The sequence below is a fragment of the Chanodichthys erythropterus genome, chromosome 12 (genome assembly GCF_024489055.1).
Source record: "Chanodichthys erythropterus isolate Z2021 chromosome 12, ASM2448905v1, whole genome shotgun sequence".
NCBI lineage: Eukaryota > Metazoa > Chordata > Actinopteri > Cypriniformes > Xenocyprididae > Chanodichthys > Chanodichthys erythropterus.
The window spans coordinates 19,494,923-19,518,144 of record NC_090232.1 but is presented as its reverse complement, the minus strand read 5'-3'; the positions used below and the strand labels follow the sequence as shown (position 1 = coordinate 19,518,144).

General features: G+C 35.7%; 1 protein-coding gene across 3 annotated transcripts in view; it reads left to right on the top strand.

Moving 5' to 3' along the window:
• The window catches only part of adgrl3.1 (adhesion G protein-coupled receptor L3.1), a 136,591-nt gene that overhangs the window by 41,468 nt on the left and 71,901 nt on the right, over positions 1–23,222 (top strand). For all 3 annotated transcript variants that reach the window (XM_067402990.1, XM_067402989.1, XM_067402988.1), the window contains exons 4-6: positions 3,754–3,863; positions 10,326–10,340; positions 13,953–14,759. In XM_067402990.1, the coding sequence (XP_067259091.1) occupies positions 3,754–3,863; positions 10,326–10,340; positions 13,953–14,759 (932 nt within the window). The remainder of the gene's footprint in view (positions 1–3,753; positions 3,864–10,325; positions 10,341–13,952; positions 14,760–23,222) is intronic.

Here is a 23,222-nt window from a genome sequence, read left to right as displayed (position 1 = left end):
ATTTAAAAGTAGACATTTCAAGCTTATATTTTTTATATTTCTCATGTCTGTGAGGCAAGCAGCCACTGAGTTTCGGTTCATTTAGCCTATAAGACACACTCCAGTTCATGTGCAAGTGATCGCGCCGGTGCCTCCATGTCATATATTGTCTGCTATATTTGCTTCTTATTCATTAAAGCCAGGCAATTGGTTGATGAAACATTGATTCAAATTAAGATTATAACATTATAACGAGATATAACATTTTTTACAAAATGAAATTCACTTTAAAGAAAGGCTTTCTACAAAACAAAACTTAATGAAGTGGTCAAAATCATGTCTGACCCACTCCATGTCTCCCGATATATTGCACATTTTATGATGTATCGTATCTTACTCACTTTTCATAATCAAATAGATACATAACATATTTTAACATAAACATGAAACTAAGTTTTCTTTAATGGCTACTAACACGTAGTACAGTACAGAGGAATTTCATGTTGTGAGCAAGAGAGGATCACAAGTCGAATCAAGAATTATTTATTTTTAGACTTATATTTAATATTGGGGGCATCCAAGTTATTTGACATATTTGAATTTAATTTTTTAAAAGTAACGCAATAGTTACTTTCCCTGGTAATTATTTACTTTAATAATGATGTAACTCAGTTACTAACTCAGTTACTATTTGTGAGAAGTAACTACTAACTATAACTAATTACTTTTTTAAAGTAACATGCCCAACACTGCTATTTATACTAAGTGCAAATAGTGTCCCTTGTTGGCAAATGCTATTTACACAAGCTCCGCCCACCAATATCTGGTTGGGCCAATAAGTTTTAAAAAGAATGCGCAGAATTCAGTGTTTTTAGTGGAGCAACAGTAGCGAGTAAAGCTTGCAGACCTGGCTTTTAAAGCGATCGACGCGGGTTTGAATCCGCCTTTTGCTGAGCTCGCTCTTCTCCATTTTCCCATCATACATCACACCAAAAAGGCATTTATTTTCAACAAAAATTAAAATAATGTTCTAAAAGTTGAAATAAACTACATAAGAAGTGTTTAATAGTATTTATTGGTTAGGGGAAGGTGTAGGAAGGGTTTTTATTCTCCCAATAAGATGGCATCCATTTAATAATTTTAATAAATAGAATCATTTACACTCTATGATATTATTGCATCCTGTTAATGTACAAAAATACTGAGGTGCAAATAGTATCTGCCAATATAAAGTATAGATAGCATCTAATTACTATTTACTCTTATTGCAAATATCTGATACTTTTTACATAGTGTAAATAGAATCTATCGCTATTTTCACCAAGTGTAAATAGCATATCACTAAGAAAATACTGCTATTGTCACTTGTGTAAATAGAATATATTGCTATTTTCACTTATTGTAAACAGTATCTATCACTATTTGCAATTACTGTAAAAGCCGCTGCCTAAAGGAAATGCAGGTGAAACTAATCAGTAACTATGGAAACAAACTACGGCATAATCAGTAACCTAGGAAACTAAAAATGACTGGGAACAGGAAAACAGCAACAAAACCAAACTAGAACACAAAGAAACTAACAAACTCATGATAATGACAATAATGTCATTAACTACAGTAACTACTGAACTAACTAAATACATACAATGTTGCTTATAATATATGCCTAATCTAATTTCTTATTTGCTTTAAATTTATGGTAAAATAAGACCTGGCCATTGTGGTGACAAATCAAATCAAAATTAGTGTTTTATGTTTTCTTTAGGTTGACAAAAATTTTTTTTTTAGTATATGGATTTCAGTATATTCTTTTAATAAGTTCAGATTATGCAATTGGATCCCTTCTCTGAAAATGAACATAAAATAGTAAGTACTCATCTTACTGTATATGCATTTACTAAACATTTACAAATTGTCAAATAAAATTTGTTAATAATAAAACTATCAATAGCAAGTAGCAAATTCAATGCCAGTTTTATTCAAATTCATTGGTGTGCTGCTCATGCTTATTTATTTATTTATTGATTAAAGATTTCCTTTCATAACCTTCCATTGATTGTGAGGGAAGGGGTTTTGTGGCTTTGCCAAGCTGTGACATAAAGAAAAAGAGACAAACCATACAGTACGGTATGTTCCCAACTTACTGTTTAAAAATATTTAAACACTGGAAAGAAAACTGCACTTGTCAAATCATTTCATGGTTTCTTTAAGCCTATTTTATCTTACTGTTGTTGACATTTTACTTATTTATTCGGTGATTTATTCAAAGTGGCGACAATGTGAAAATCTTTCTCAAAGCATATGGTAATTGAATTAATGACAGATATGTATTTGTTGCTGTGAGTGTCAACAGTTGAACCCATCATCTTGGCTTTGCTAGCGCTATGCTTTACTGTTTAAGCTATAAAAAATACCCCTCCTTACAGGACTCGTGTCATCAAAAGAGATGATTACTAAACCTGACATGACATGCTGTGTGTGTTTGTTTGCAAAATAGGAAATAATTTATTAATACACACAGGAAACCATCAGATATCTCAGTCAGGTGATGTTTTTCAAGGCCAGTGTCTCTGTACATCTGGATGATGCTGATATATTCATGTGACACACACTGCCCCAGTTCATTCAGTCATCTCCTCACTGCAGCCCGTCTGATCGGACCGTTCTCGTGCACCGAAACGACAAAATCACCCGGGACAAAATATAGGATGGGACACTGAATGGGTGTTTTGTGCATGCAAATCTTTACCTCTAATGAAAAAGATAAAAGAATCTCCTCTTCTCTCCTCTCCTCCTAAATTAGGTCATATCTGAGTGTAGCACAATGCCACACAAGAGCTGTCGCCCCGGAAACCAGAGATGCCCCACAGCACTCTGGGAGTATGACTGTCACACTCACTCAGCACAGCAATTAGGGCCCACACATACACACACACATAGTCAAACTGTAACACACACTTAGCATACCTGCATTTATACACAAATATAACAATGCCAAGAGACCAATCCTATACAATATTCTACTTTCTGACAGCTTGAAAAGTAAGAGGCAGAACACACACGCGCACGAACACACACCTGCGTCCGTCAGACTGCCGCTTGTCATATAATGATTTTGTGAAGCTAATCTTGGAAACTTAAAAAACTGAAGTATGTGTATGTGTGCATTTTTAGTGCCCCATGGGTTCGGACTGGAAGGTTTCCATGGTTACCCATTGAGCGAGATATAACTGAGCTTTAAGATTCTCGTGTGTGTTTGTACACGTGTCAGTTGTGTGTGTGTGTGTGTGTGTGTGTGTGTCCATTTGTATTTCTATAGGGTGTAATAATCATGAAATATGACAGAGATGTCATGTGGTGGTCATCCGTATGTATGTGCATGTGTTCCTGCCAAGCAGGATATGTCAAAACTGTCTTTTCCTCTGCCTTTTTTCTTCTTCTTTTTCCCCCTGCCAGAATTCGTTCTGCTCTGTATTTTCAGCCCTGCATGTACATACGACCTACATATAAATTACATTTAAACAACAGCATGTGTTCCTGGGCTTTGGGGGGAGCCCATATTTTGAGTCTTTCAGCTTCATTGAGATTGTTGAGTAAAAGTATCTTTTTTCTTTCATTTGATGAAAATGGTATTTTAGGGCTCATTAACTTTTATTGTACATATTGAACAAGTACATATGGTTCACATGCCTAATGTCAGATTGATATCGAATGAACTGAACAAATAGCCTCGCTTTATCTGTCTGCATATTTTGTTCTCTCTTTCTTTCTCAGGTGTAACAACCGAACCCAGTGTGCGGTCGTTGCTGGCCCTGATGTTTTTCCTGACCCGTGTCCTGGAACGTATAAATACCTTGAGGTTCAATACGAGTGTGTGCCATACAGTAAGTTCTCACACACATACAGATTTAAATTAAGCTTTTTACAGCATCACTATTGCTATTTCTCATTCTTAGGGATTTGAGCAAATCTCTAACTTTAAGTATTAAACTTTGGTGCGTAACTCGTTTCATTTGTGCTACAGGCTATAGACATGAATTATATCTTAAATTGTGCGGCTTGTTGAGAAGATGTGCTATTACTTCTGAGAGATTTTTGTAAGACTATTCTGGGCGAAATTCAAGTTCAGCCCAATCAACAGCATTTGTAGCGTAGAGTTGATTACCACAAAAAATAATTTTGGTTCGTCCCTTGAGGTTACAGTGAGGCACCTACAAGTGAATGGGAGGTTATAATTTAATGAAAGCACCTGCATCAATTTTTCTTTGAAAATGTGCATTATTTGACCTTATTAGGTTTTAACGAAAGATTTAACACAAGTTTTAAATTTACTTTACAAGTTTTGGACAAATTGGATAAAACTTTACACAGAAGAAGATAGCAAGTCATTTTTTTCACACTGAAATTGTGTTAAGACGTATATTGTTTTGTCTTGTGGCTATATATTTGAAACAATAAGGATTTTAACATTTACAAATTTACCATATTTACTTTTTTATTCTAAGTGTCCCAGATTTTTGCTTTCCCCCGCCCAAATTAAAGGTTCACCCAAAAATGAAAATTCTGTCATCATTTACTCACCCTCTGGTTGTTCCAAACCTGTATACATTTCTTTGTTCTGTTGAACACAAAGAAAGATATTTAGAAGAATGTGGGAAACTGAACAGTTCTGGGGCACAATTGACTTCCATAGTATTTTTTTTTTCCTACTATGGAAGCCAATGGTGCCCCAAAGTGGTCTGGTTACAAAATCTTCTTTTGTGTCCAGCAGAACAAAGAAATTTATACAGGTTTGGAACAACTTTAGGGTGAGTAAATAATGACAGAATTTTCATTTTTGGGTGAACTATCCCTTTAAGTCAGAATTATTTTTTTTATTAATTACCATTATGCCACAAATGCTGCCAGCCGAGCATAACTGAACCCAAAATATTCCTGTTAATTTTTTCATCTGGTGGGTGATAAAATGAAAAACCCCAAGAATGTATTTTAAAAGAGGGACTCAAGTCATGTCTAAGGATCAGGATATCATAAAGATGTGAAAGTGGGCTCTTTTGACTTAAAGGGTTAGTTCACCCAAAAATGAAAATTCTGTCATTAATTACTCACCCTCATGTTGTTCCACACTCGTAAGACTTTTGTTGATCTTCGGAACATAAATTAAGATATTTTTGATGAAATCCAAGAGGTATATTTTAATCCATAGACAGTAATTTAACTGACACTTTCAAGGTCCAGAAAGGTACTAAAGACAATGTTAAAAAAGTCTATGTGACTGCAGTGGTTCAACCTTAATTTTATGAAAGAATACTTTTTGTGTGCAAAAACAAAACAAAAATAATGACTTTATTCAACAATATCTTCTCTTCTGTGTCATTCTCATACGTTGTTTACGTTCAGCACTTCCAGGTTCTATGTCAGAACACCGACTCATGATTGGCCCGCTCCTGTGTCAGCATCACACGCATGCGTCGTGCTGCTCACGTGTACAGCTTTGGCCAATACTGAGCCGCCATTCGGATGTAAACTCAGAAGTTTTTCTTTTATTTTTTTTTCGCACAAAAAGTATTCTCGTTGCTTCATAAAATTAATGTTGAACCACTGCAGTCACGTCGACTGTTTTAACGATGTCTTTGGTACTTTTCTGGACCTTGAAAATGTCGGTTAAATTGCTGTCTACGGACAAGTCATAGATCTCTCAGATTTCATCAAAAATATCTTAATTGGTGTTCTGAAGATGAATGAAGGTCTTACGGGTGTGGAACGACATGAGGGTGAGTACTTAATGACATCATTTTCATTTTTGGGTGAACAAACCCTTTAAGCAACATCCCATACCTAGCAACCACATAACAAACCATTTAAAACCACTCAGGACACCTTATCAACTACATACCAATATCCAGTTTTAAAAATCAAATCAACCCTTTTGCCATTTTTTCCATTTTAATTAATGCATTATTTGGCCCATTTATGAACCCTTTTACTAATGCAGACTAGAAGCCTTAGGTTGTTTTAAAAAAATGTTCCAGGTTATAGAAAAGCTCTATATCGACAACATTTGTGGCATAATGTTGATTACCACAGAAAATGATTTCACTTTTTAGCTTAGCCTTTTTTCAAATTGCAATTATAGAAACATGAAATGTGAAGACTGCATTTTTTAAATGAATTATTCATTGAAATCCTGTTTATTATTTGAAGTTCTATAAATTGTCCTTTTGAGGTGGAAATACTTTTCTTTGTAGATGAAAAGTTATGCCTTACTGATGTAATTCCAATGTGACTCCTGTAAACAGTGCTTTACAGATAGTTACATCATATCCCTTTATGGCACATATAGTGTGATATTTACCAGGTTTACTGGCTTTACTGAGGTTAAGTCATCATGACAAGCAAGTTGAAATATTGGATATAACTTTAGCCAGATGGCCAGTACACGATTCACATGCCAACACATATAATGTTTGAGTCTTGTGGCTGTACTTCATTCTTTTTTTTTTTGCCTGGCCCTGTGTACTTTGTAAGTGCCTTATTGTAACTAGCTTTTGGTGTTCTTTTTTATATAAACTATGGTAATGGATATTAATAATGGACATTATGCCACAAATAATTTTAGTAGAGCTTGAACATTCCAGACAGGGGCATTTTCTGAAATTTGGTGCACTCACATGTACTCATGCAAAGAGGCTAAGTCCACAATAATGACTCCATTAGTTCAGGTTTCTATTTACTGTGGCAAGTTGATTAGAAACTTTTCTACTTTCTCAACAGCTTAATATTGCAGTGATACCTGGCACTTCAATAAGATCTGTCACCAAATACGAACTTGTACCTGACAGAGAAATACATATGAATGAACTTCTGTTGGATTTGTCTGCTGTTGTGCTGGCCTCGTCCCATGCCATGACTCACGGGAAAAGAGCCTGTCAATCATCTGAGGGCAGAGTGATGTGGTTTCAAGTTCTCACGGTTTCTGTGGGGTTGGTGTACCAATCTGGGGTGGCCATGGCAACGGTGACGATAAATCAGTATCGTATGACTGCGGCACTGGCAGCAGGAAAAGCCTGAATACACTCATACACTTTGTCTCACCTACACATTCACACACACACTGATTCACAAATGTGTGGAATAGCAGAGACACTGTGGAATTTCTTGCACAGAGCTAAATGACACAAAGGACACACAGGCAGGATGCACACGCGGTTCTTTGTGACCTTTTGACCATAAATCGTCCTGCGCATAGGGGTCACGGAGTGTGTGTGAGTGTTCATAAGTGCATACATGTGTGTTTGTGACCATCTGGTCAAAAAAAAGCCTAAAACATTTTTTCCACAGGCTCACTAATTAGTGGGGAGGTCCATCATGCGTACGGACATGCACACAAACAGTCTCACACACACACACATATGCAGGTAATTTAATTACTTCAGTCTTAGAAACCCTTGGGAACATGTTCCAAATGTTTTCTTGAGGTTTTTCTGGCTTTCTTTTCTCCCCAGTGATGGAGGAGTTGGCAGAACTCCAGTCAACCTTTCTGCTTTGGCCTCAATATGGGACGTCTGTTTTACCTACACACTCAGAAAACTTCACTTCATATAGATACTCAGTACCTGCTCCTTAGATCTCTGTGATTAACTACTGTCTTTATGGAGGAAATAAAGTGGTTTTGAAATTATAGTCTAGGAATCTTACGTCCCTCTAAGTCCTATTATTTACAGTACGTTGAAGGGATAGTTCACCCAAAAATGAAAATTCTGTCATCATTTACTCACCCACAAACTCATAGAGCTTTGTTCTTCTGTGCAATGCAAAAGAAGATATTCTGAAAAACTGCTTTTGTCCATACAGTGACTGTCAGTGGGGTCCAAAACAACATTGGACGCAGATAACCTTCATTGTATGTACAAAAAAGAAAAGAAAAAATAGAGACATTTTTAAAATATATATATATATTTTGTGTTAAACAGAAGTAAGAAGGTCCTACAGGTTAGGAACAACATGAGGGTGAGTAAATGGTTAAAATTTGAGTGAAATACCCCTTTAAAGGCAAATTGAAATTTATGTGTAATATTTTCGTCAACTGTAAGTAAAGGCTTTTCACACCAAGAGCGATAATGGCTATCAGCAATAACTATATTAGCATCCACACCAATGCATAATTCTGCACCAATGCACATTCTGTTTATTATAAGCGCTGCTGGAGTTATGCTGTCTGCTACTTTAAAATCTTTTTAAAGTCACCTGGATTCTTACTGGCTGATTTTATTTTTCATTAGCAAAAAAATAAGAAAAAAAAAAGTGTTCTGAACATGCTTCCAACAATATAATTTCTCTGTCAATATTGTTATATCTGTGGTGTGGACTGTCCTATTCTCATAGAATTAGAATGATTATTAAACATTATAGTTATAGTTATCGTTATAGTTATTGTCCTTGGTGTGAACTGCCCTTCAGCCATTCGGTTTCCTAAAAAGTGAAACACCGCAGTTGCATCCCAAATTATGTACTTATTTAACAATGGGCACGGACATGATGTGTTACTGCTAGCTTTAGCGTGTTTAGCCACTCCCCTTCTGCAACTTTGGAAAAGCTGTGACCATTGAGTGGCCATCGAAAAATATATCATCTAGTACTCATTGTGCACAACATCTCGCTTTTTACTACAAAATGGTGTTTAATAGTTCTGAAGCATGTGAAATGGGATGTACCTTTGTCTCTCTGTGGTGCTATATTTACATTGCTCTGTTTGTTTGAGCTTCTCCCCTAGCCTAGCATAGCAACATTGACTCAACCAATAGCATGAGTTTGGGGCGGGGCTATCTGCTTGACTGACAAGTGACAGTGCTTTAATCCTGTTTGAAAACAATCAATATTTAGGCAGTTCTGTTTGATGTTGCTGGTGGCACAGGAATTGTACACTTGATTCACCCTTTCTCTTTTCTAAATGCATTTTATTGATGCACCATTTTTTTTTTTTTTTTTGACCACGTAATTCTTTAAAAAAAAATCTTTCGGTGAAACTAGTGACGTATGCTGAACCAATCATTTATTCTGCCTAAACCCCGCCTTTTACATTGCACCTCTGGTAATGATTTTGGTAAACATACAGCAGGAGTCCCTGTTATATTACCTGTCTGTTAGTTGGGATGGATAGGGTACTAGTAGAGGAAGTCATAACCTCCCAGTAAGACTATGCGCACCCTGTCTGTTCAGGCTGGTCTTTATTCATTATCACTGACAGCAAATGACTATCTGTTATTGATCCATTTACAATGTGACTGAAACTTGACTAGGTGTGTGTGTGGGAGACATAATTGCTTCTAAATCAGATCTCCTGGAACCTCATTCACACACTCACATAGTCTCTCTTTCTTGTGTGGAGGCTTATTTATTGAGTGACGCATTAACAGTTCATCCTCATGCATATTTCATAGAGAAGTACACACACAGAGACACATACACAAAGGACATAAATTGTAGCAAGTGTCTAGATTGTATTTTTTTTTTCTAGGCAAGCCAAGCTCTTTTTGCCATTGCATGAGCTCAATGAAATTATTTTTGTCTTCCATCGTTGGTTGATTAATGTTTAAATGAAGAACGGAATTCAAATTTAATTAGAAAAATAAAAATTAAAAGTATGTAAAATTATTTAAGAATAAGAATATATAAGGCTTAAAATGAAAAGTGTATGTAAATATAAATGTATGCAAAGATAGAAATATACAAATGTAAAACTAATAAGATTTGTATTTAAAACCATTATAAATAAAAGTGAAAACAGCTAATTTGAAGTCTAAAATTTCCATATTGCTTTCACGTATTACATATTTCCCCCTTCTTCCATCGGTCAGCCAATGAAATGGTCCTGCCTCTAACTCACAACATTGGTCAGAGCTTTTAATAAAAAACAAAATCAGCTTTAAATTTGAATAAAAACAAAAATTAGATCTTTTTTTCCATATCTCAGCTCGCCAAGAAAGCTGCTCTGTATCTAAATCATAGCACTCAAGACACATGAGAAATTTTTGTAAAACAAACCCTATTATTTTCCCTCCAGTTTGTTTTTATGCATTCATTTTTCTGGTTAATAGTATAATATCACATGGACACACTATATTTGTTTTCAAAAATTATGATCACTTTGTTAATGGAATTTTTAGAGTACAAATGAAGCACATTTTACTACTTTCACAAGATTGTGTTAAGATACATCGCACATTTCATGCATAATATGGAATTGAATTACTGTGAAGTATTTAATATTGCATCATTAATCTGTTGTTTTTTTTTTCTCTCTCTCTCCTTCTTCTTCTTCTTCTTCCACCCTTTTGTGAATGCAGAAGTGGAGCAGAGAGGTAGGTCCATTACTTTAATGTAATTTAAGTGTGTAATTCACTGTCAGGCTGTTATGGTGTTATTTGATACTAATGACAGATTGGCGATCAGTAGCTCATAATGGTTTATAATAGGAATGCGGAGGAGAAACTTGATCTCAGACCAAGGCTGTACTCCCTGAATTAGACCTCTATTTCTCACTGTCTCCTCTCTCTTGATCTCTCTCAGTGTATCTGGTGGTTTACCATGTATCAGATGAACTGGGAGGTGTTACCACTGTTTAAAACTTAAGCTGCTGATTGTGCTGACCACAGGACATGGCAGTGTGAAACTGATGTCTTGCGATGTTATAATGCCTCTTGAATGGCCTGGGGTGAATCTAGACCGTCATAACATAATAACTTAATTTTCTGCATAGCTAGAGATGACGCATGAACAGTTATCAAATTTATCAAATGGCAAGAATACTCAAATCAAGTGAATTGGCATTTTGAAATTGGAGTGTTTTATGCGAGGTTTTGGAATAGAATGGTGTGCACATTACAAAGCAATTTGTAAGTTGACAATAACAGAAAAATTGCTGTCATTTTTACTGTGTATGTAGTTAGAAGCCTCTCAAGTTTTTTCCCCAATAACTCATCACTATTTTTTTTTTTCCTTGACACAGTCAACTCTGGCTTCTTGATTGTAATATTTGAAAATGCAATTTCTGTAAAGCTGCTTTGAAACGTTATGTATTGCAAAAAGTATTTTACAAATAAGCTTGAATTGAACTGAATACTTGGGTATGACTTTAAAAAATGAAAAATGATTTAGTAGGCTACCAAAACATTTGGCAGTCACAAGTAATAATACAAAACTAAATAAATACAAATATACTTGGTCTTATCAAAGGCCAAGAGAAGTTCCTGGATTGAGACATATTGTGGAAAATTAATGCATCTAAAACAATAAAAGGAAACATCCAGTAATAGTTAAAATACCAGCCACACTTCCCATGAGGATGTCCCTCATTCTGGGAACGGAATGGTGGGAAAGGGCCATTTCTATGGCAAGCATTCCATGTGACTGTTTGTGCGATCGCTTCTCTGTTTGTGTGTGACCATGTAAGTCTATCTGCATGATTTGCAGGAGTATCATTATAAATCAAAGAGAGTGAAAACATTAGACGTTCACACACACACACACACACACACACACACACACACACACACACACACACACACACACACACACACACACACACACACACACACACACACACACACACACACACACACACTCACTCAGAGAGAGGGTTTAGTCACAAGAACATACATTTATAAGATATGCATGACAGCCCGGACTGCTCTGTGTACGTTTTTTTTTTTTTTCCCTTTGTTTATTGGTCATTGATTTTTCACAGTACTTTAAAATGTGATTTGAATTACTCCCCTGAAAATTTTCCCAGGGTTAGAAAATATCAATGGTATTTTTACCAGCCATGTATTGTGGGTAAGTTCATGCAATAGAATGTTAGTATTACAAGCTGTAATTCTGCAGGACAAATTAAGGTTGATTTGCATAAAGCTTAACAGATGATTATTTTCGTCTTCACATGTAATGTACCAGGAATAATAGGGTGATGATTCTTAACTACCCCCCACATAAATTCTCACACCGTGTGAATTTTCCTCAGGGTTAGAGAAGTTGGTGCGACAGATTTTCAGAACATCCTGAGGGATTCTGCAGGAGTCATGAACTATAAATCGGGTTACTAGTCATCAGATATGATTAAATATGTCTCTCTCTCTCTCAGGCTCAGAGCATGTAGCTTTCTGATAACTTTGGTTGTGGATCATTGCATTTGCTCGCATTTGTTATGGGTCAATGAAATACAAACGTGTTCACAATAAAAAGGAAAACTCTTTGAAAAAAATCTAAAACATGTAAAATTCTTAGAAATATGCTCTTTGTATTTGAATAATTTTTAAGAAAAGTTTTAATTTGAATTATGATAAAAAGGTCACACTTTTAAGAAGTTTTTAAGAAAGGTCAGCAGGGGTCTTTTTTATAGAAGCTTGTTTCCTCCACAGAATTAAAACAATTTAAAAGATAATTGCGACTTTTTATCTCACAATTCTGACTGTTTTTCTCACAATTGCAAGTTTACATCTTGCAATTCTGACTATTTTTCTCGTAATTGTGAGATATAAACTTGCAATTGCAAGTTATAAAGTCATAATTGTGGCAAATAAACTGACTTTTTTTCTCGCAATTGTGAGTTTGTACCTCACAATTCTAACTTCTTTTCTCATAATTGTGAGCAATTGCAAGTTTAAAGTCCAATTCTGAGGGGAAAAAGTCAGAGTCTCGCAGTTTTGCAGAGTTTATGTCTCACAATTCTGACTTTATGACTCGCATAACTTGAGACTTACATCTCACAATTGTGAGAAAAAAAGTCAGAATTGTTGATTTTTTTTTTGTTGTTGTTGTTGTTGCTGTTGTTGGTTACACCACAAGACTTTGATTTTGTGGACTAAGGTTAGTTAATTATGAAAAAGCAGTGAAGCAGTTTCGTTTATTATTTTTTTCTAATATTGATACAAGATTATGCCAAACTTAAAGGGTTAGTTCACCCAAAAATGAAAACAATTTCATTTATTACTTACCCTCATGCCGTTCCACACCCATAAGATCTTCGTTAATCTTCGGAACACAAATTAAGAGATTTTTGTTGAAATCCGATGGCTCAGTGAGGCCTCCATAGCCAGCAATAACATTTCCTCTCTCAAGATCCATTAATGTATTAAAACATATTTAAATTAGTTAATGTGAGTACAGTGGCTCAATAATAATATTATAAAGCGACGAGAATATTTTTGGTGCGCCAAAAAAACTAAATAACTTATTTAGTTATGGGCGATTTCAAAACACTTCTTCAGGAAGCTTCAGAGTGTTATGATTCTTCTGTGTCGAATCATGATTCGGATCACGTGACTTTGGTGCTCCGAACCACTGATTCGACACGCTGATTCATTTATGCTCCGATGCTTCCTGAAGCAGTGTTTTGAAATCGGCCATCATTATATAAGTCGTTATTTAGTTTTTTTTTTGGCGAAAAAACAAACAAAAATATTCTCGTCGCTTTATAATATTAATATTGAACCACTGTACTCACATGAACCGATTTAAATATGTTTTTTGTATCTTTATGGATCTTGAGAGAGGAAGTGTCATTGCTCCCTATGAATGCCTCACGGAGCCATCGGATTTAATCAAAATATCTTAATTTGTGTTCTGAAGATGAATGAAGAACTTATGGGTGTGGAATGGAATGAGGGTGAATAATAAATGACAGAATTTTATGCTTGGGTGAACTAACCCTTTAAGCATTTATTTTTAAAAATTTAATTATATCAATAAGGCTTTTTTCATCATTAAATCAGGACTGTATCACCCTGACAATTTTGACTTTGTGTCCCCCAAAAATATCAAAATTAAATTACGAAATTAAAAACATGCTCATCATAAAAGAGAGTAGGTCATGCATTTCATGTACTTTTAATAAACTAATAGATAGGACAAAAAAATGAGTATAAAATTACGTTCAAAAGTGTGACTGCAACTCACTCCCTTTCTTCCTCTTTCAGTCTTTCTCTGTCCAGGTGTATTGAGAGGTGTGTACCAGAGCGAACACCTCTTTGAGTCGGACCATCAGTCTGGATCATGGTGTAAAGACCCCCTACAGTCATCCAATAAGATCTACTATATGCCCTGGACACCTTACCGCACAGATACACTGACTGAGTACTCATCTAAGGAGGACTTTATTGCGGGTCGCCCTACCACAACATACAAACTACCACATCGAGTAGATGGCACTGGATTCGTGGTGTACGATGGTGCACTTTTCTTCAACAAGGAACGTACACGCAACATTGTTAAATTCGACCTGCGAACTCGTATCAAAAGCGGTGAGGCGATTATCGCTAACGCTAATTACCACGACACCTCGCCGTATCGCTGGGGTGGGAAATCCGACATCGATCTGGCAGTGGATGAAAACGGACTGTGGGTAATTTACGCCACCGAACAGAACAATGGACGAATTGTGGTCAGTCAGCTCAACCCCTACACACTACGAGTGGAGGGGTCATGGGATACGACATACGATAAGCGATCAGCCTCCAATGCTTTCATGATCTGCGGAATCCTCTATGTAGTGAAGAGCGTTTACGAAGATGACGATAATGAAGCGTTGGGGAATAAAATCGACTACATGTACAACACAGAAAAGAGCCGTGAAACACACCTCAGCATTCCATTCCCAAATTCCTACCAATACATCGCAGCTGTGGACTACAACCCCCGAGACAATTTGCTGTACGTGTGGAACAACTACCACGTTGTCATATATTCTCTCGACTTTGGAAACAATGACAACAGATTGGGCTTTGGTGAGTTTCACTTTAATTTAAACAAATTTGAGCTACATATTTTTCCTAATGTGGCCATTTTAAATCCAAATGATCACCACACCACTGAGGTCATTTGCATTTGATTCCCTTTCTGGTTCACTTTAAGTGAACTGCGTTTGGTTCATACAACAAAGTAAGGTGTTTAAAGGAATAGTTCACCCAAAAAAACTTTGTAAAGAACAATGGCTCTACAATAGATTTTGTGGAACAGGATCAGACCAAAATTTAAGTCTTTATACACATTTTATTAAAATGTTTCAGAGTGAGTTGTTTAATCAAGAACTGTTGCGATTTTGCCGGGGCTTCAGCCCCGAATGTTTTGAGTCAAGCCCCGAATGTAATGACTGTCACTGAGCAAATATGAAACTGGACAAAACCCCCGAAATCATAAGTCGCTTTATTTCATTGCGCTTTGGCTTTGCATATACTGCATACAGTATCCGACCATACACCGGCAGCGCTTTCTCTCTCTCCTCTCCGACAGCGCGTTCACACACACCGCAGTTGTACAGAGCCACGCCTCCTGTCACTCACTCAGAGCAGCAGCAGGCCTCGAGACTCTCTCTCGGTCCGGTGGAAGGGTTTTTGTTGTATAACAACCGATATGACAACTTTAGCACATTTATCAGCTATACATTCATTTAGTGTTTCCCATTAATGACCCTCTGCTGCCGCCATCATTTCATAATGAACTGAAAATTTAAAACATACTACTTTTGCCAACGAGCTAAAATCAAAACCGTGATATGGCTTTGTGCCTTTATAAAACAGCAAAAGACAGCGATTAAGTATATATACAGTCTGTCTGTGCTGCGTGTTTTAAAGAGATGTGCGTACATTTGCGCACGCGATCAGCTGGTGATCTGGTGATCAAAATAAAAGCTCAAGGATTTATCTTTTAAAAAGAAATGATGAGTACAAAAGTATTGTAAAAAAGATGTTTGAACCCTTTTTAATGTCCAGGTTCAAGTCAATGCTGTTTCGTTGTTTAATTTGCACACTGTACATGGGTTGAAGCTCTTAATTTTGAGTTTCCAGAGTGCACCAGATTGATGCATTTAACCTTAACATGTACAAAATTTTCTTTTGTACCACCCTAGAGCTGGTACATCCAACAAAGTTTTATAAATTACAGTGCCAAATACTGTACATTTTCAAAACAAGAATACACTCAAAAAAATAACTTGTTGGTCTAACTTAATTCAATTATGACACCTATTTCCACACAGTTGAACTGATTTATTTGAACTTAAGCTAGGTTAATTGTACTAATGAGTGAAATTCATCCTAATTGAATGAGATCACACCAGTTTCATTTGACGTATTCTGTGTATGTTTCCTGAACATAATTCATTCTTGTTGATCCAACCAGTGCTTTTTTTTTTTTTTTTGTTACCATCATGGTGAAGATGTGCGCTTGTGCTTAGGTTTTGAGTAGCTGTTGTACACAGACATACATGTTTCATGACCATTGAGAGGGGAAAAGCTGATGACCATATGTAGACTGTGTAAATTTTGTGCTGACCCTCAAACTAATTTATTTATATTTCTATAAAAACTAAAATAACACTTTTTCATATGCATAACATTTATAGCATGCAAGTGATGATCAGGTAAAGAACTTCTCATCACTGGCTTGAGCACAGTTAATGCTCGTTGAGAACAATATAAATTTATTTTACGTAGCCACCTAGAGCCTAACCACAAGGTCTACACTTCAGCATAATGGTAACCTAAAAAAAAATCGACATAACAAACTCTTTTAAATGTCAAATATAACTGAACATCAAACTTTAAAAGGTGTTTCCCTTTACTAAAAAACACATTAAACAGCACTTAAGTTCAACATTTACTGTTCCAATCTTTCCCTACGCAAAGCATGCTGGGAACTAGAAATACACTGCCCAGGTTCAATCAATGCAACATAAATGATTCATGTAGTCCCAACACAAATGGTTTAGGTTGACCTAACATTTTGCAAATTTAATTTCATTTAACATAATACAATTGAGTGCGAATGCCAATTAAGTAAAAAACTAAAGATTTGTGTTGGTTCAGCTTATTTTATTTAAATAAACTGAACAAGCAGCTAGAATCATTTTTTTGAGTGTACGACAACAAAAGCTCCTTTCATGTCATTAAAGCTGTTATTAATTGTCTTCGGACAAATATAGATTTGGGCTAAGCCCCAAATGTTTACAATGTCTGGCTCCGCCCCTGGTTGCAATCATTGAATCTGTGTTGAATTTGAGAACAAATGAGCCTGAGCAATTCGTTCACCAAACAGACTGATTCGTTTGTATTGGTTTTTGAGGTTACTGTCACTGAATCAGTGAATAATGGCTGAAATGTTGGTCTGTTCATCACACAAATCTTATTACTTTGGAAGACTTGGAATATAGTGCAAGGACTACTTTTGTTGTGATTTTTTTTTTTTGGGTAAGTGTGAGTAAATGATGACAGAATGTTCATTTTTGGGTAAACTATCCCTTTAAATGAGTGCCGTCAGGGGTGAAATTTATTGCGCCCACACATTCAGAATTTATTTTACAAGTATTGTACTAGTCTGTGATTGTCAGTCACAAATCTACTTTGAAGAACTAAACTGGCAGAGTCAGAAAGCTCTGTCATTTTCAGTCACTCATACAAGTATTCATGTCAATGATAAAAGAGGCCTTCAAGATTTTCCCCTGACTTCCAATTCCAGAGAATGTTATTGTATAGGTTATCACAGTCCATTAGTCAGGTTATTTTTCACTTTGTTTTATTCCTCCTTCAAATTTAGAGTTCAGGCTCACTACTTACACTGTATTGTATTGCAATTTTAGTCAGCTTGCCAGCTCAGCTGAAATGCGCTTGAATTAATCATTATCTACAGTGTAAACTAACAGTTATTATCTCCAGCATCTACTGACATCCCCATTAGAGCAGAGCAGAGTGTATCTCTTTGCTCTTAACTGGGTCCAAATTGAGCACATTGTGTGAGATTTGCTTAATAAATTGCGAATACATTCTCACTTGCACTGACAGTTCATTACAGAACAGTTCACACAACAAGCAAATACTAAATACAATTAATACACTTTTATCTCTGAATTTTCTGAAAAATTTCGGAAACCCACACATTGATTCTTGCAGAATTTAGTACTTCATTTTCAAAACAGATCTGTAAAGGTTTAAATAGCTGTTATTTCTGTTCTATGTAAAATGTTAGATTTCAACTGCAGGTGCAAATATATGAAGGTGCTTGTTAATGACCCTGCCTGCATTCATTTTATTTATTAGAATACTCCACATCAAAGATCTTGTAAAGCATGAGTTAGAGCGGGAGTGTTAGCTACTTAAGCTAATGCAGATCAGATGCTGTCTAATGGTCATATCAAAGAGAACTTCGCTATAACGACACCATCTTTGTGTAGTTCAGGTTTTAATTAAATTTGGTCTTGGTTTAATTAGTTTTTAATTTCATCTGCTTGTCAGCTTTGAAGGACAAAAACAGAAAAAACATGGACATTTTGTCAAGTACAACAGAGGAGAAAATGTTCTAGAAATAGAGGCCTGGTGCATCGTCAAAACTCATTTATAACTGCATGATTCTGAATAAATTGACAATCACGATTTTTTGCTCAAAATAGAGAGGCTATTTTTTTCTGTGTCATACTGAGTGACAAAATGTTCTTTGCTTTAGTGTATTTAAAAATGAAGTAAACAAGTGGAATAAAGGTGCGACTCAAAATACAAATGGAAATATAAATATTCCATATTTAATACATATTTAAGAAAATCATAATAGTTATGAGTAGTTTTAATTTTAAAATAACAAATCAGTTGAATGAATGATTCAAATGACAATGATAATAAACTAAACTAAAGGTCTATCAGATTCAAATTTGTGTAACAAAACTCAAGGATATACAATATTTTTGTTTTTACTTGGTAATTTATTCATTTAATTTACTTGCGGATGCTCTCCTGAATCCTTCTGTAACTAGAACAGATTTCAGAAAACTGCAGTTCGGCTGTAAAATAATGTGAGGACAGCAACATACACGTTTTATAATGTAAATAAGCTTTAGGTTACATGTTATAATGACAAGAAAATGTTAAAATTAATAAGCAAATCCCTGCATCCATTCTCTCAAATGGCTCGGGTATATGGAGAGCATTCGCAGCGTATAAGTAGTGACTACATGTCACTGTCAAGAAAAACATGATCTTTTAACAATTAATTGTACAACTTTTTTGACTTTTTTTTGTTGCCACAAAAACATACAGCCTTACAACACTGCTGTCATAGCCAAAGATTCCCCTCAAATACTATAGCATCTAGAGTTATTGTTACTGCAATAAAACTGAAGTAACTTGGTATTATCTTAAGTCCCTGTTGGAGCATGTTGGTTCACTCTGCAGTCATTGTGTCAATGCCCCAGGGCAACTATTTTCAAGTCACGCAAATACACCTCTAATCTACTGGAAAGGGAAAAGACTGAAATGTCAAAAACTATGTGCCATTTCGATAACATATGTCAGTTCTACAATAAAAACTGACAGCAATGCTTAAATCAGGCTACACTTTTTTTGTAGAGCAAAAAGAGCAAGCAATGCCTTTGCCGTAAAGCTGATTACCTTTTTTTTTTTTTTTTTTTTGTTGAAAGGCAAGACTTCATTTTCTACAGCCACCATATTGAGTGTTACAATTTTTCCCTTTCCTCTGTAGACTTTGGTTTAAGTGGATTCTTAAAATGTCTTTCTTTTTGATGTAGATTGCGTATTAATTTCTTATGGTTTCATAACGACGACTGCAGTAACTGCAGTATTTGGTCCCACTTTATATTAGGTGTTTTCAAATTACTATGTACTTATGTAAAATAAGTACAATGCACTTATTTTGTTCATGTTGCATTGTAAAATGCTTTTGCTGCTATCAGGGTGGGATATGTAAAGGTTAGGGACAGGTTTTGTGGGTTGGGTAAACATTCTATTTAGATGTAATTACAGAAATGAATTACATACAGGTATATAAGTACAAAAATACATTTACTCAATAAGTGCATTGATCTGGGGTCTCATTTATAAAGCGTGCATACGCACAAAACGGGGCTGGAAACGTGCGTACGCCAGTTCCCACGCAAAGGTTGTGATCTATAAAAATAAACTTGACAGGAGAGTGCGCACACCTTTAAGCAAACTTTGAGCCGTGCGTATGAACATTTTGGAGACAGAGCAGTTTGGCGACACTGATGGTGAGCTGAGGGACTGACGGCAGATGAAGGAAAACCACATTAAATCCTCATTCTGAGTCATAACCATAAATATAGTTCATGTCCACAATAACAGTTTAAATAAATAAAAGAATTATTTAAACTCGCGTGGAAACACGTTTTCATTTGATAAACATTTACGTTAATATTACACTTCACTATTGCCGATAAGCACTGAAATTACATTACGCAGAAGTTAAACAAAAGTGATATGAATTCAGATAGTAGATGTGCTACTTTCGATCACTTTTCCTGTGACACACTGTTTTAATGACAGCGAGGAGCGCTGGGAGAACAATAATTCCTCTTTAAACTAAACTGCAGATGGTATGACAAAATATTTTAGCGAGAACGATGATCAATGCACACATAACTTGGACATTATGGAAGACACTGCTGGTCAAACGGTCCGTTGTCTAGTTTGAATAGGTCCAATAATAAGGTGTTGATGTTGTGTGAAGGATCTTCAAACAATTACCATTTGAAGGATATAATATGAGGAAAACGGTAAGATTAGCAAGTTTTCTTTTTAAAATACTTTGTCAGTGACGCGCCGAGACAGACGACTGCAATAAATAAGTAGGCCTATCTGTTTCCACTAAAACTAGCCTATAAACTTCCAAAAAGATGTGTTCACCTTATCAGCAAAACTGTATAAATTTGATTTGAATTGTTTAAAACTATTAAAATACTATCTGGCCAATGGAAATGAATGAATCAGCTCTATTCTAAAACCTTTATCTTAAGTATTTTATATAATTTTGTTTTATCGATATTTTGATATATTTATTCTAAAACATAAAGAGGATATTGGATTATCTTTATCAATATAATGTGTGGCACAAATGGCATTTATAATCCATATCTAATATTTTACATTGTCTTGTACCTTTGATGCCGTGGTGTCACGTGGATGGGAATATGTATGGAAATGATATGCAGATGAGGTTATGCATAGTAAAACTAGGCATCGTAATCTCCATATATGGTGATTTCGGGGAGGAGACACGGTGGAGATGCACGTACGCTGACTTGGATTTATAAAAGGATTTGTGCGCAGGTTCTGGCGTACGCATGGTTTTATAAATCTGATTTTTTTTTGTGCGTATGCAAAATCAAAATCTAAATCAAAATCTTGCGCGTACGTACACTTTTAGGATGAAATCTATGCAAAGTTTTATAAATGAGACCCCAGATGATTCATTTAAATTTTAGTACATAGTACTACTTATAAAGTGATATTTTAACATAAACTGAGGATAATGTAGTAAATGTGAGGGCCTACACCTGCTAGCATATTGAGTGCTGCAGTTTTAAGTGCGGATACCATTTTATCAACTATAAATAGATGATGGGCCTAAGTTGTGTGTGTGTGTTGTATGTCCCTGAACAAAGAGTGTTTCTCATGAAAGAGTTTAAGTGCTTGAGAATGCTCTGCCATTCAGGTCAGATGGGAGGACATTGAAGGATTCTGATCTACAGAAACAGTAAAGAGAGAAGATGAAAAGATTGAAAGAGATTAGATTTTCCCGGTTATGTGCTTTCCCGTCCTCTTAGTATCTCTGACTTTCTCTTTCTACTTCTCACCTTTCTTTTTCTCCTTATAGGTCTCTCATTGTCACTCTTGGGTGCAAACTCAAGCATTAGCAGTACTTTTTCGCCCAATATTTTAGCACAAAAACCCTGCACTGAAACTGTGGTGCTCAGACCAGTGAGTAAAAAACAGCAGACGAGCTGAACGAAAATGCAAATTTACTGTCTGACACTAGTGGGCCCATATAGAAAAGTGCTGTCCAACTTTCCATTTCGGACACCTGCTTGTTATGGAGAAGAAATGAAGTCAAACAAAGAAATAAAAGTATTTACTTCTTTTTCCAATTTTACAGCACTGCTTTTCCATTATTTTTCTATGTAAACAAGTGCTGATGTGTTTGACATTTGCACTCGCATCTTGCGTCTTTTGCAGCGTCTCGCACGTGACACAGCGTTATAAAAATGTGGTGCTCAATCAGTTCAACTTTGAAAAAAAGCGTCTCTAGACCTTGCAGACTTTCCCCATTCTACTACCCACGTCTCGCGATTTTGAAAGCAAAAATATGTTCTGTGTGAACCGGCCCTTAAACAGTTGTTCAGATTTTTGTATTTGCTATGATGTTTATCAAAAAGTCAGTTCTGGATTCTTCCTCTGCTATTCACTGATGCTTAGGAAATAGTCTTTTTGTGAGCACCACCAATTCGTAATGCGTGTACAACTTTGGCTGGGGCTGGATTAACAGATTTGTTGCTTGCAGTTGAGGGAGGAGTTGAAAATGGAGACATGGAAGTCAGACACTTTCTGATTCCCGTAGTGATGTGTGCGCAGGGTTTGCATCTTTTTTTTTTTTTTTTTATCACAGATGATGTGGATTAGATGCAATGTTTGTCAAATACACAGATGTTTCAGATGTTTTGATGTAGCAACAGAAACACTTTTCATTAAATATTTTATGTACTGCTTAATACAACACCTATATGTACAAGAATTAAGTTCAACATGCAGTGGGCTCCACAAATATTGGCATCCTTGGTAAATATGACCAAAACTGATTGAAAATTTGTTTTTGCCATTTCTCTTATAGTCTTGTGTCCAAAATATTCACAAAATCTAACCTTTAATCACAAAATATAAATGTGGAATACATTAAATACATAGGTTTTCTCCAAATATGTGTGCTAAAATTATAGGCAGATTCTGATTCATATGGTATGTTTTTAAGTTTACCTTCCTTTAAACTTCCTGTTTCACTGGACTCTAAATATGAAGTTACACACAGGCCAAATTCCTATAGTTATCCATCACAATGTGAAAGACCCAAGATTACAGTAATGATGTGTGACAAAAGGTTGTTGAGCTGCTCAAATCATGAAATGGCTATAATATAATAGTTTAATTGTTGGAATACTCATTTCCACTATCTGGTCAATAATTAAGAAGTTTAAATCAACTGGAGATGGTAACAAACTAACTGGAAGGGGAAGTGTGTCAATATTGGCCCCACACACTGAGGAGGATAAGGTTTGAGTCACCAAACCAGCGTGACAATGATCCAAAGCACATGTCATAAACAACAGAATAGTTCAGTGACCACAGAATGAAGGTTTTGCCATGGATATAGCAGTGTTCTGACCCAAACCCCATTAA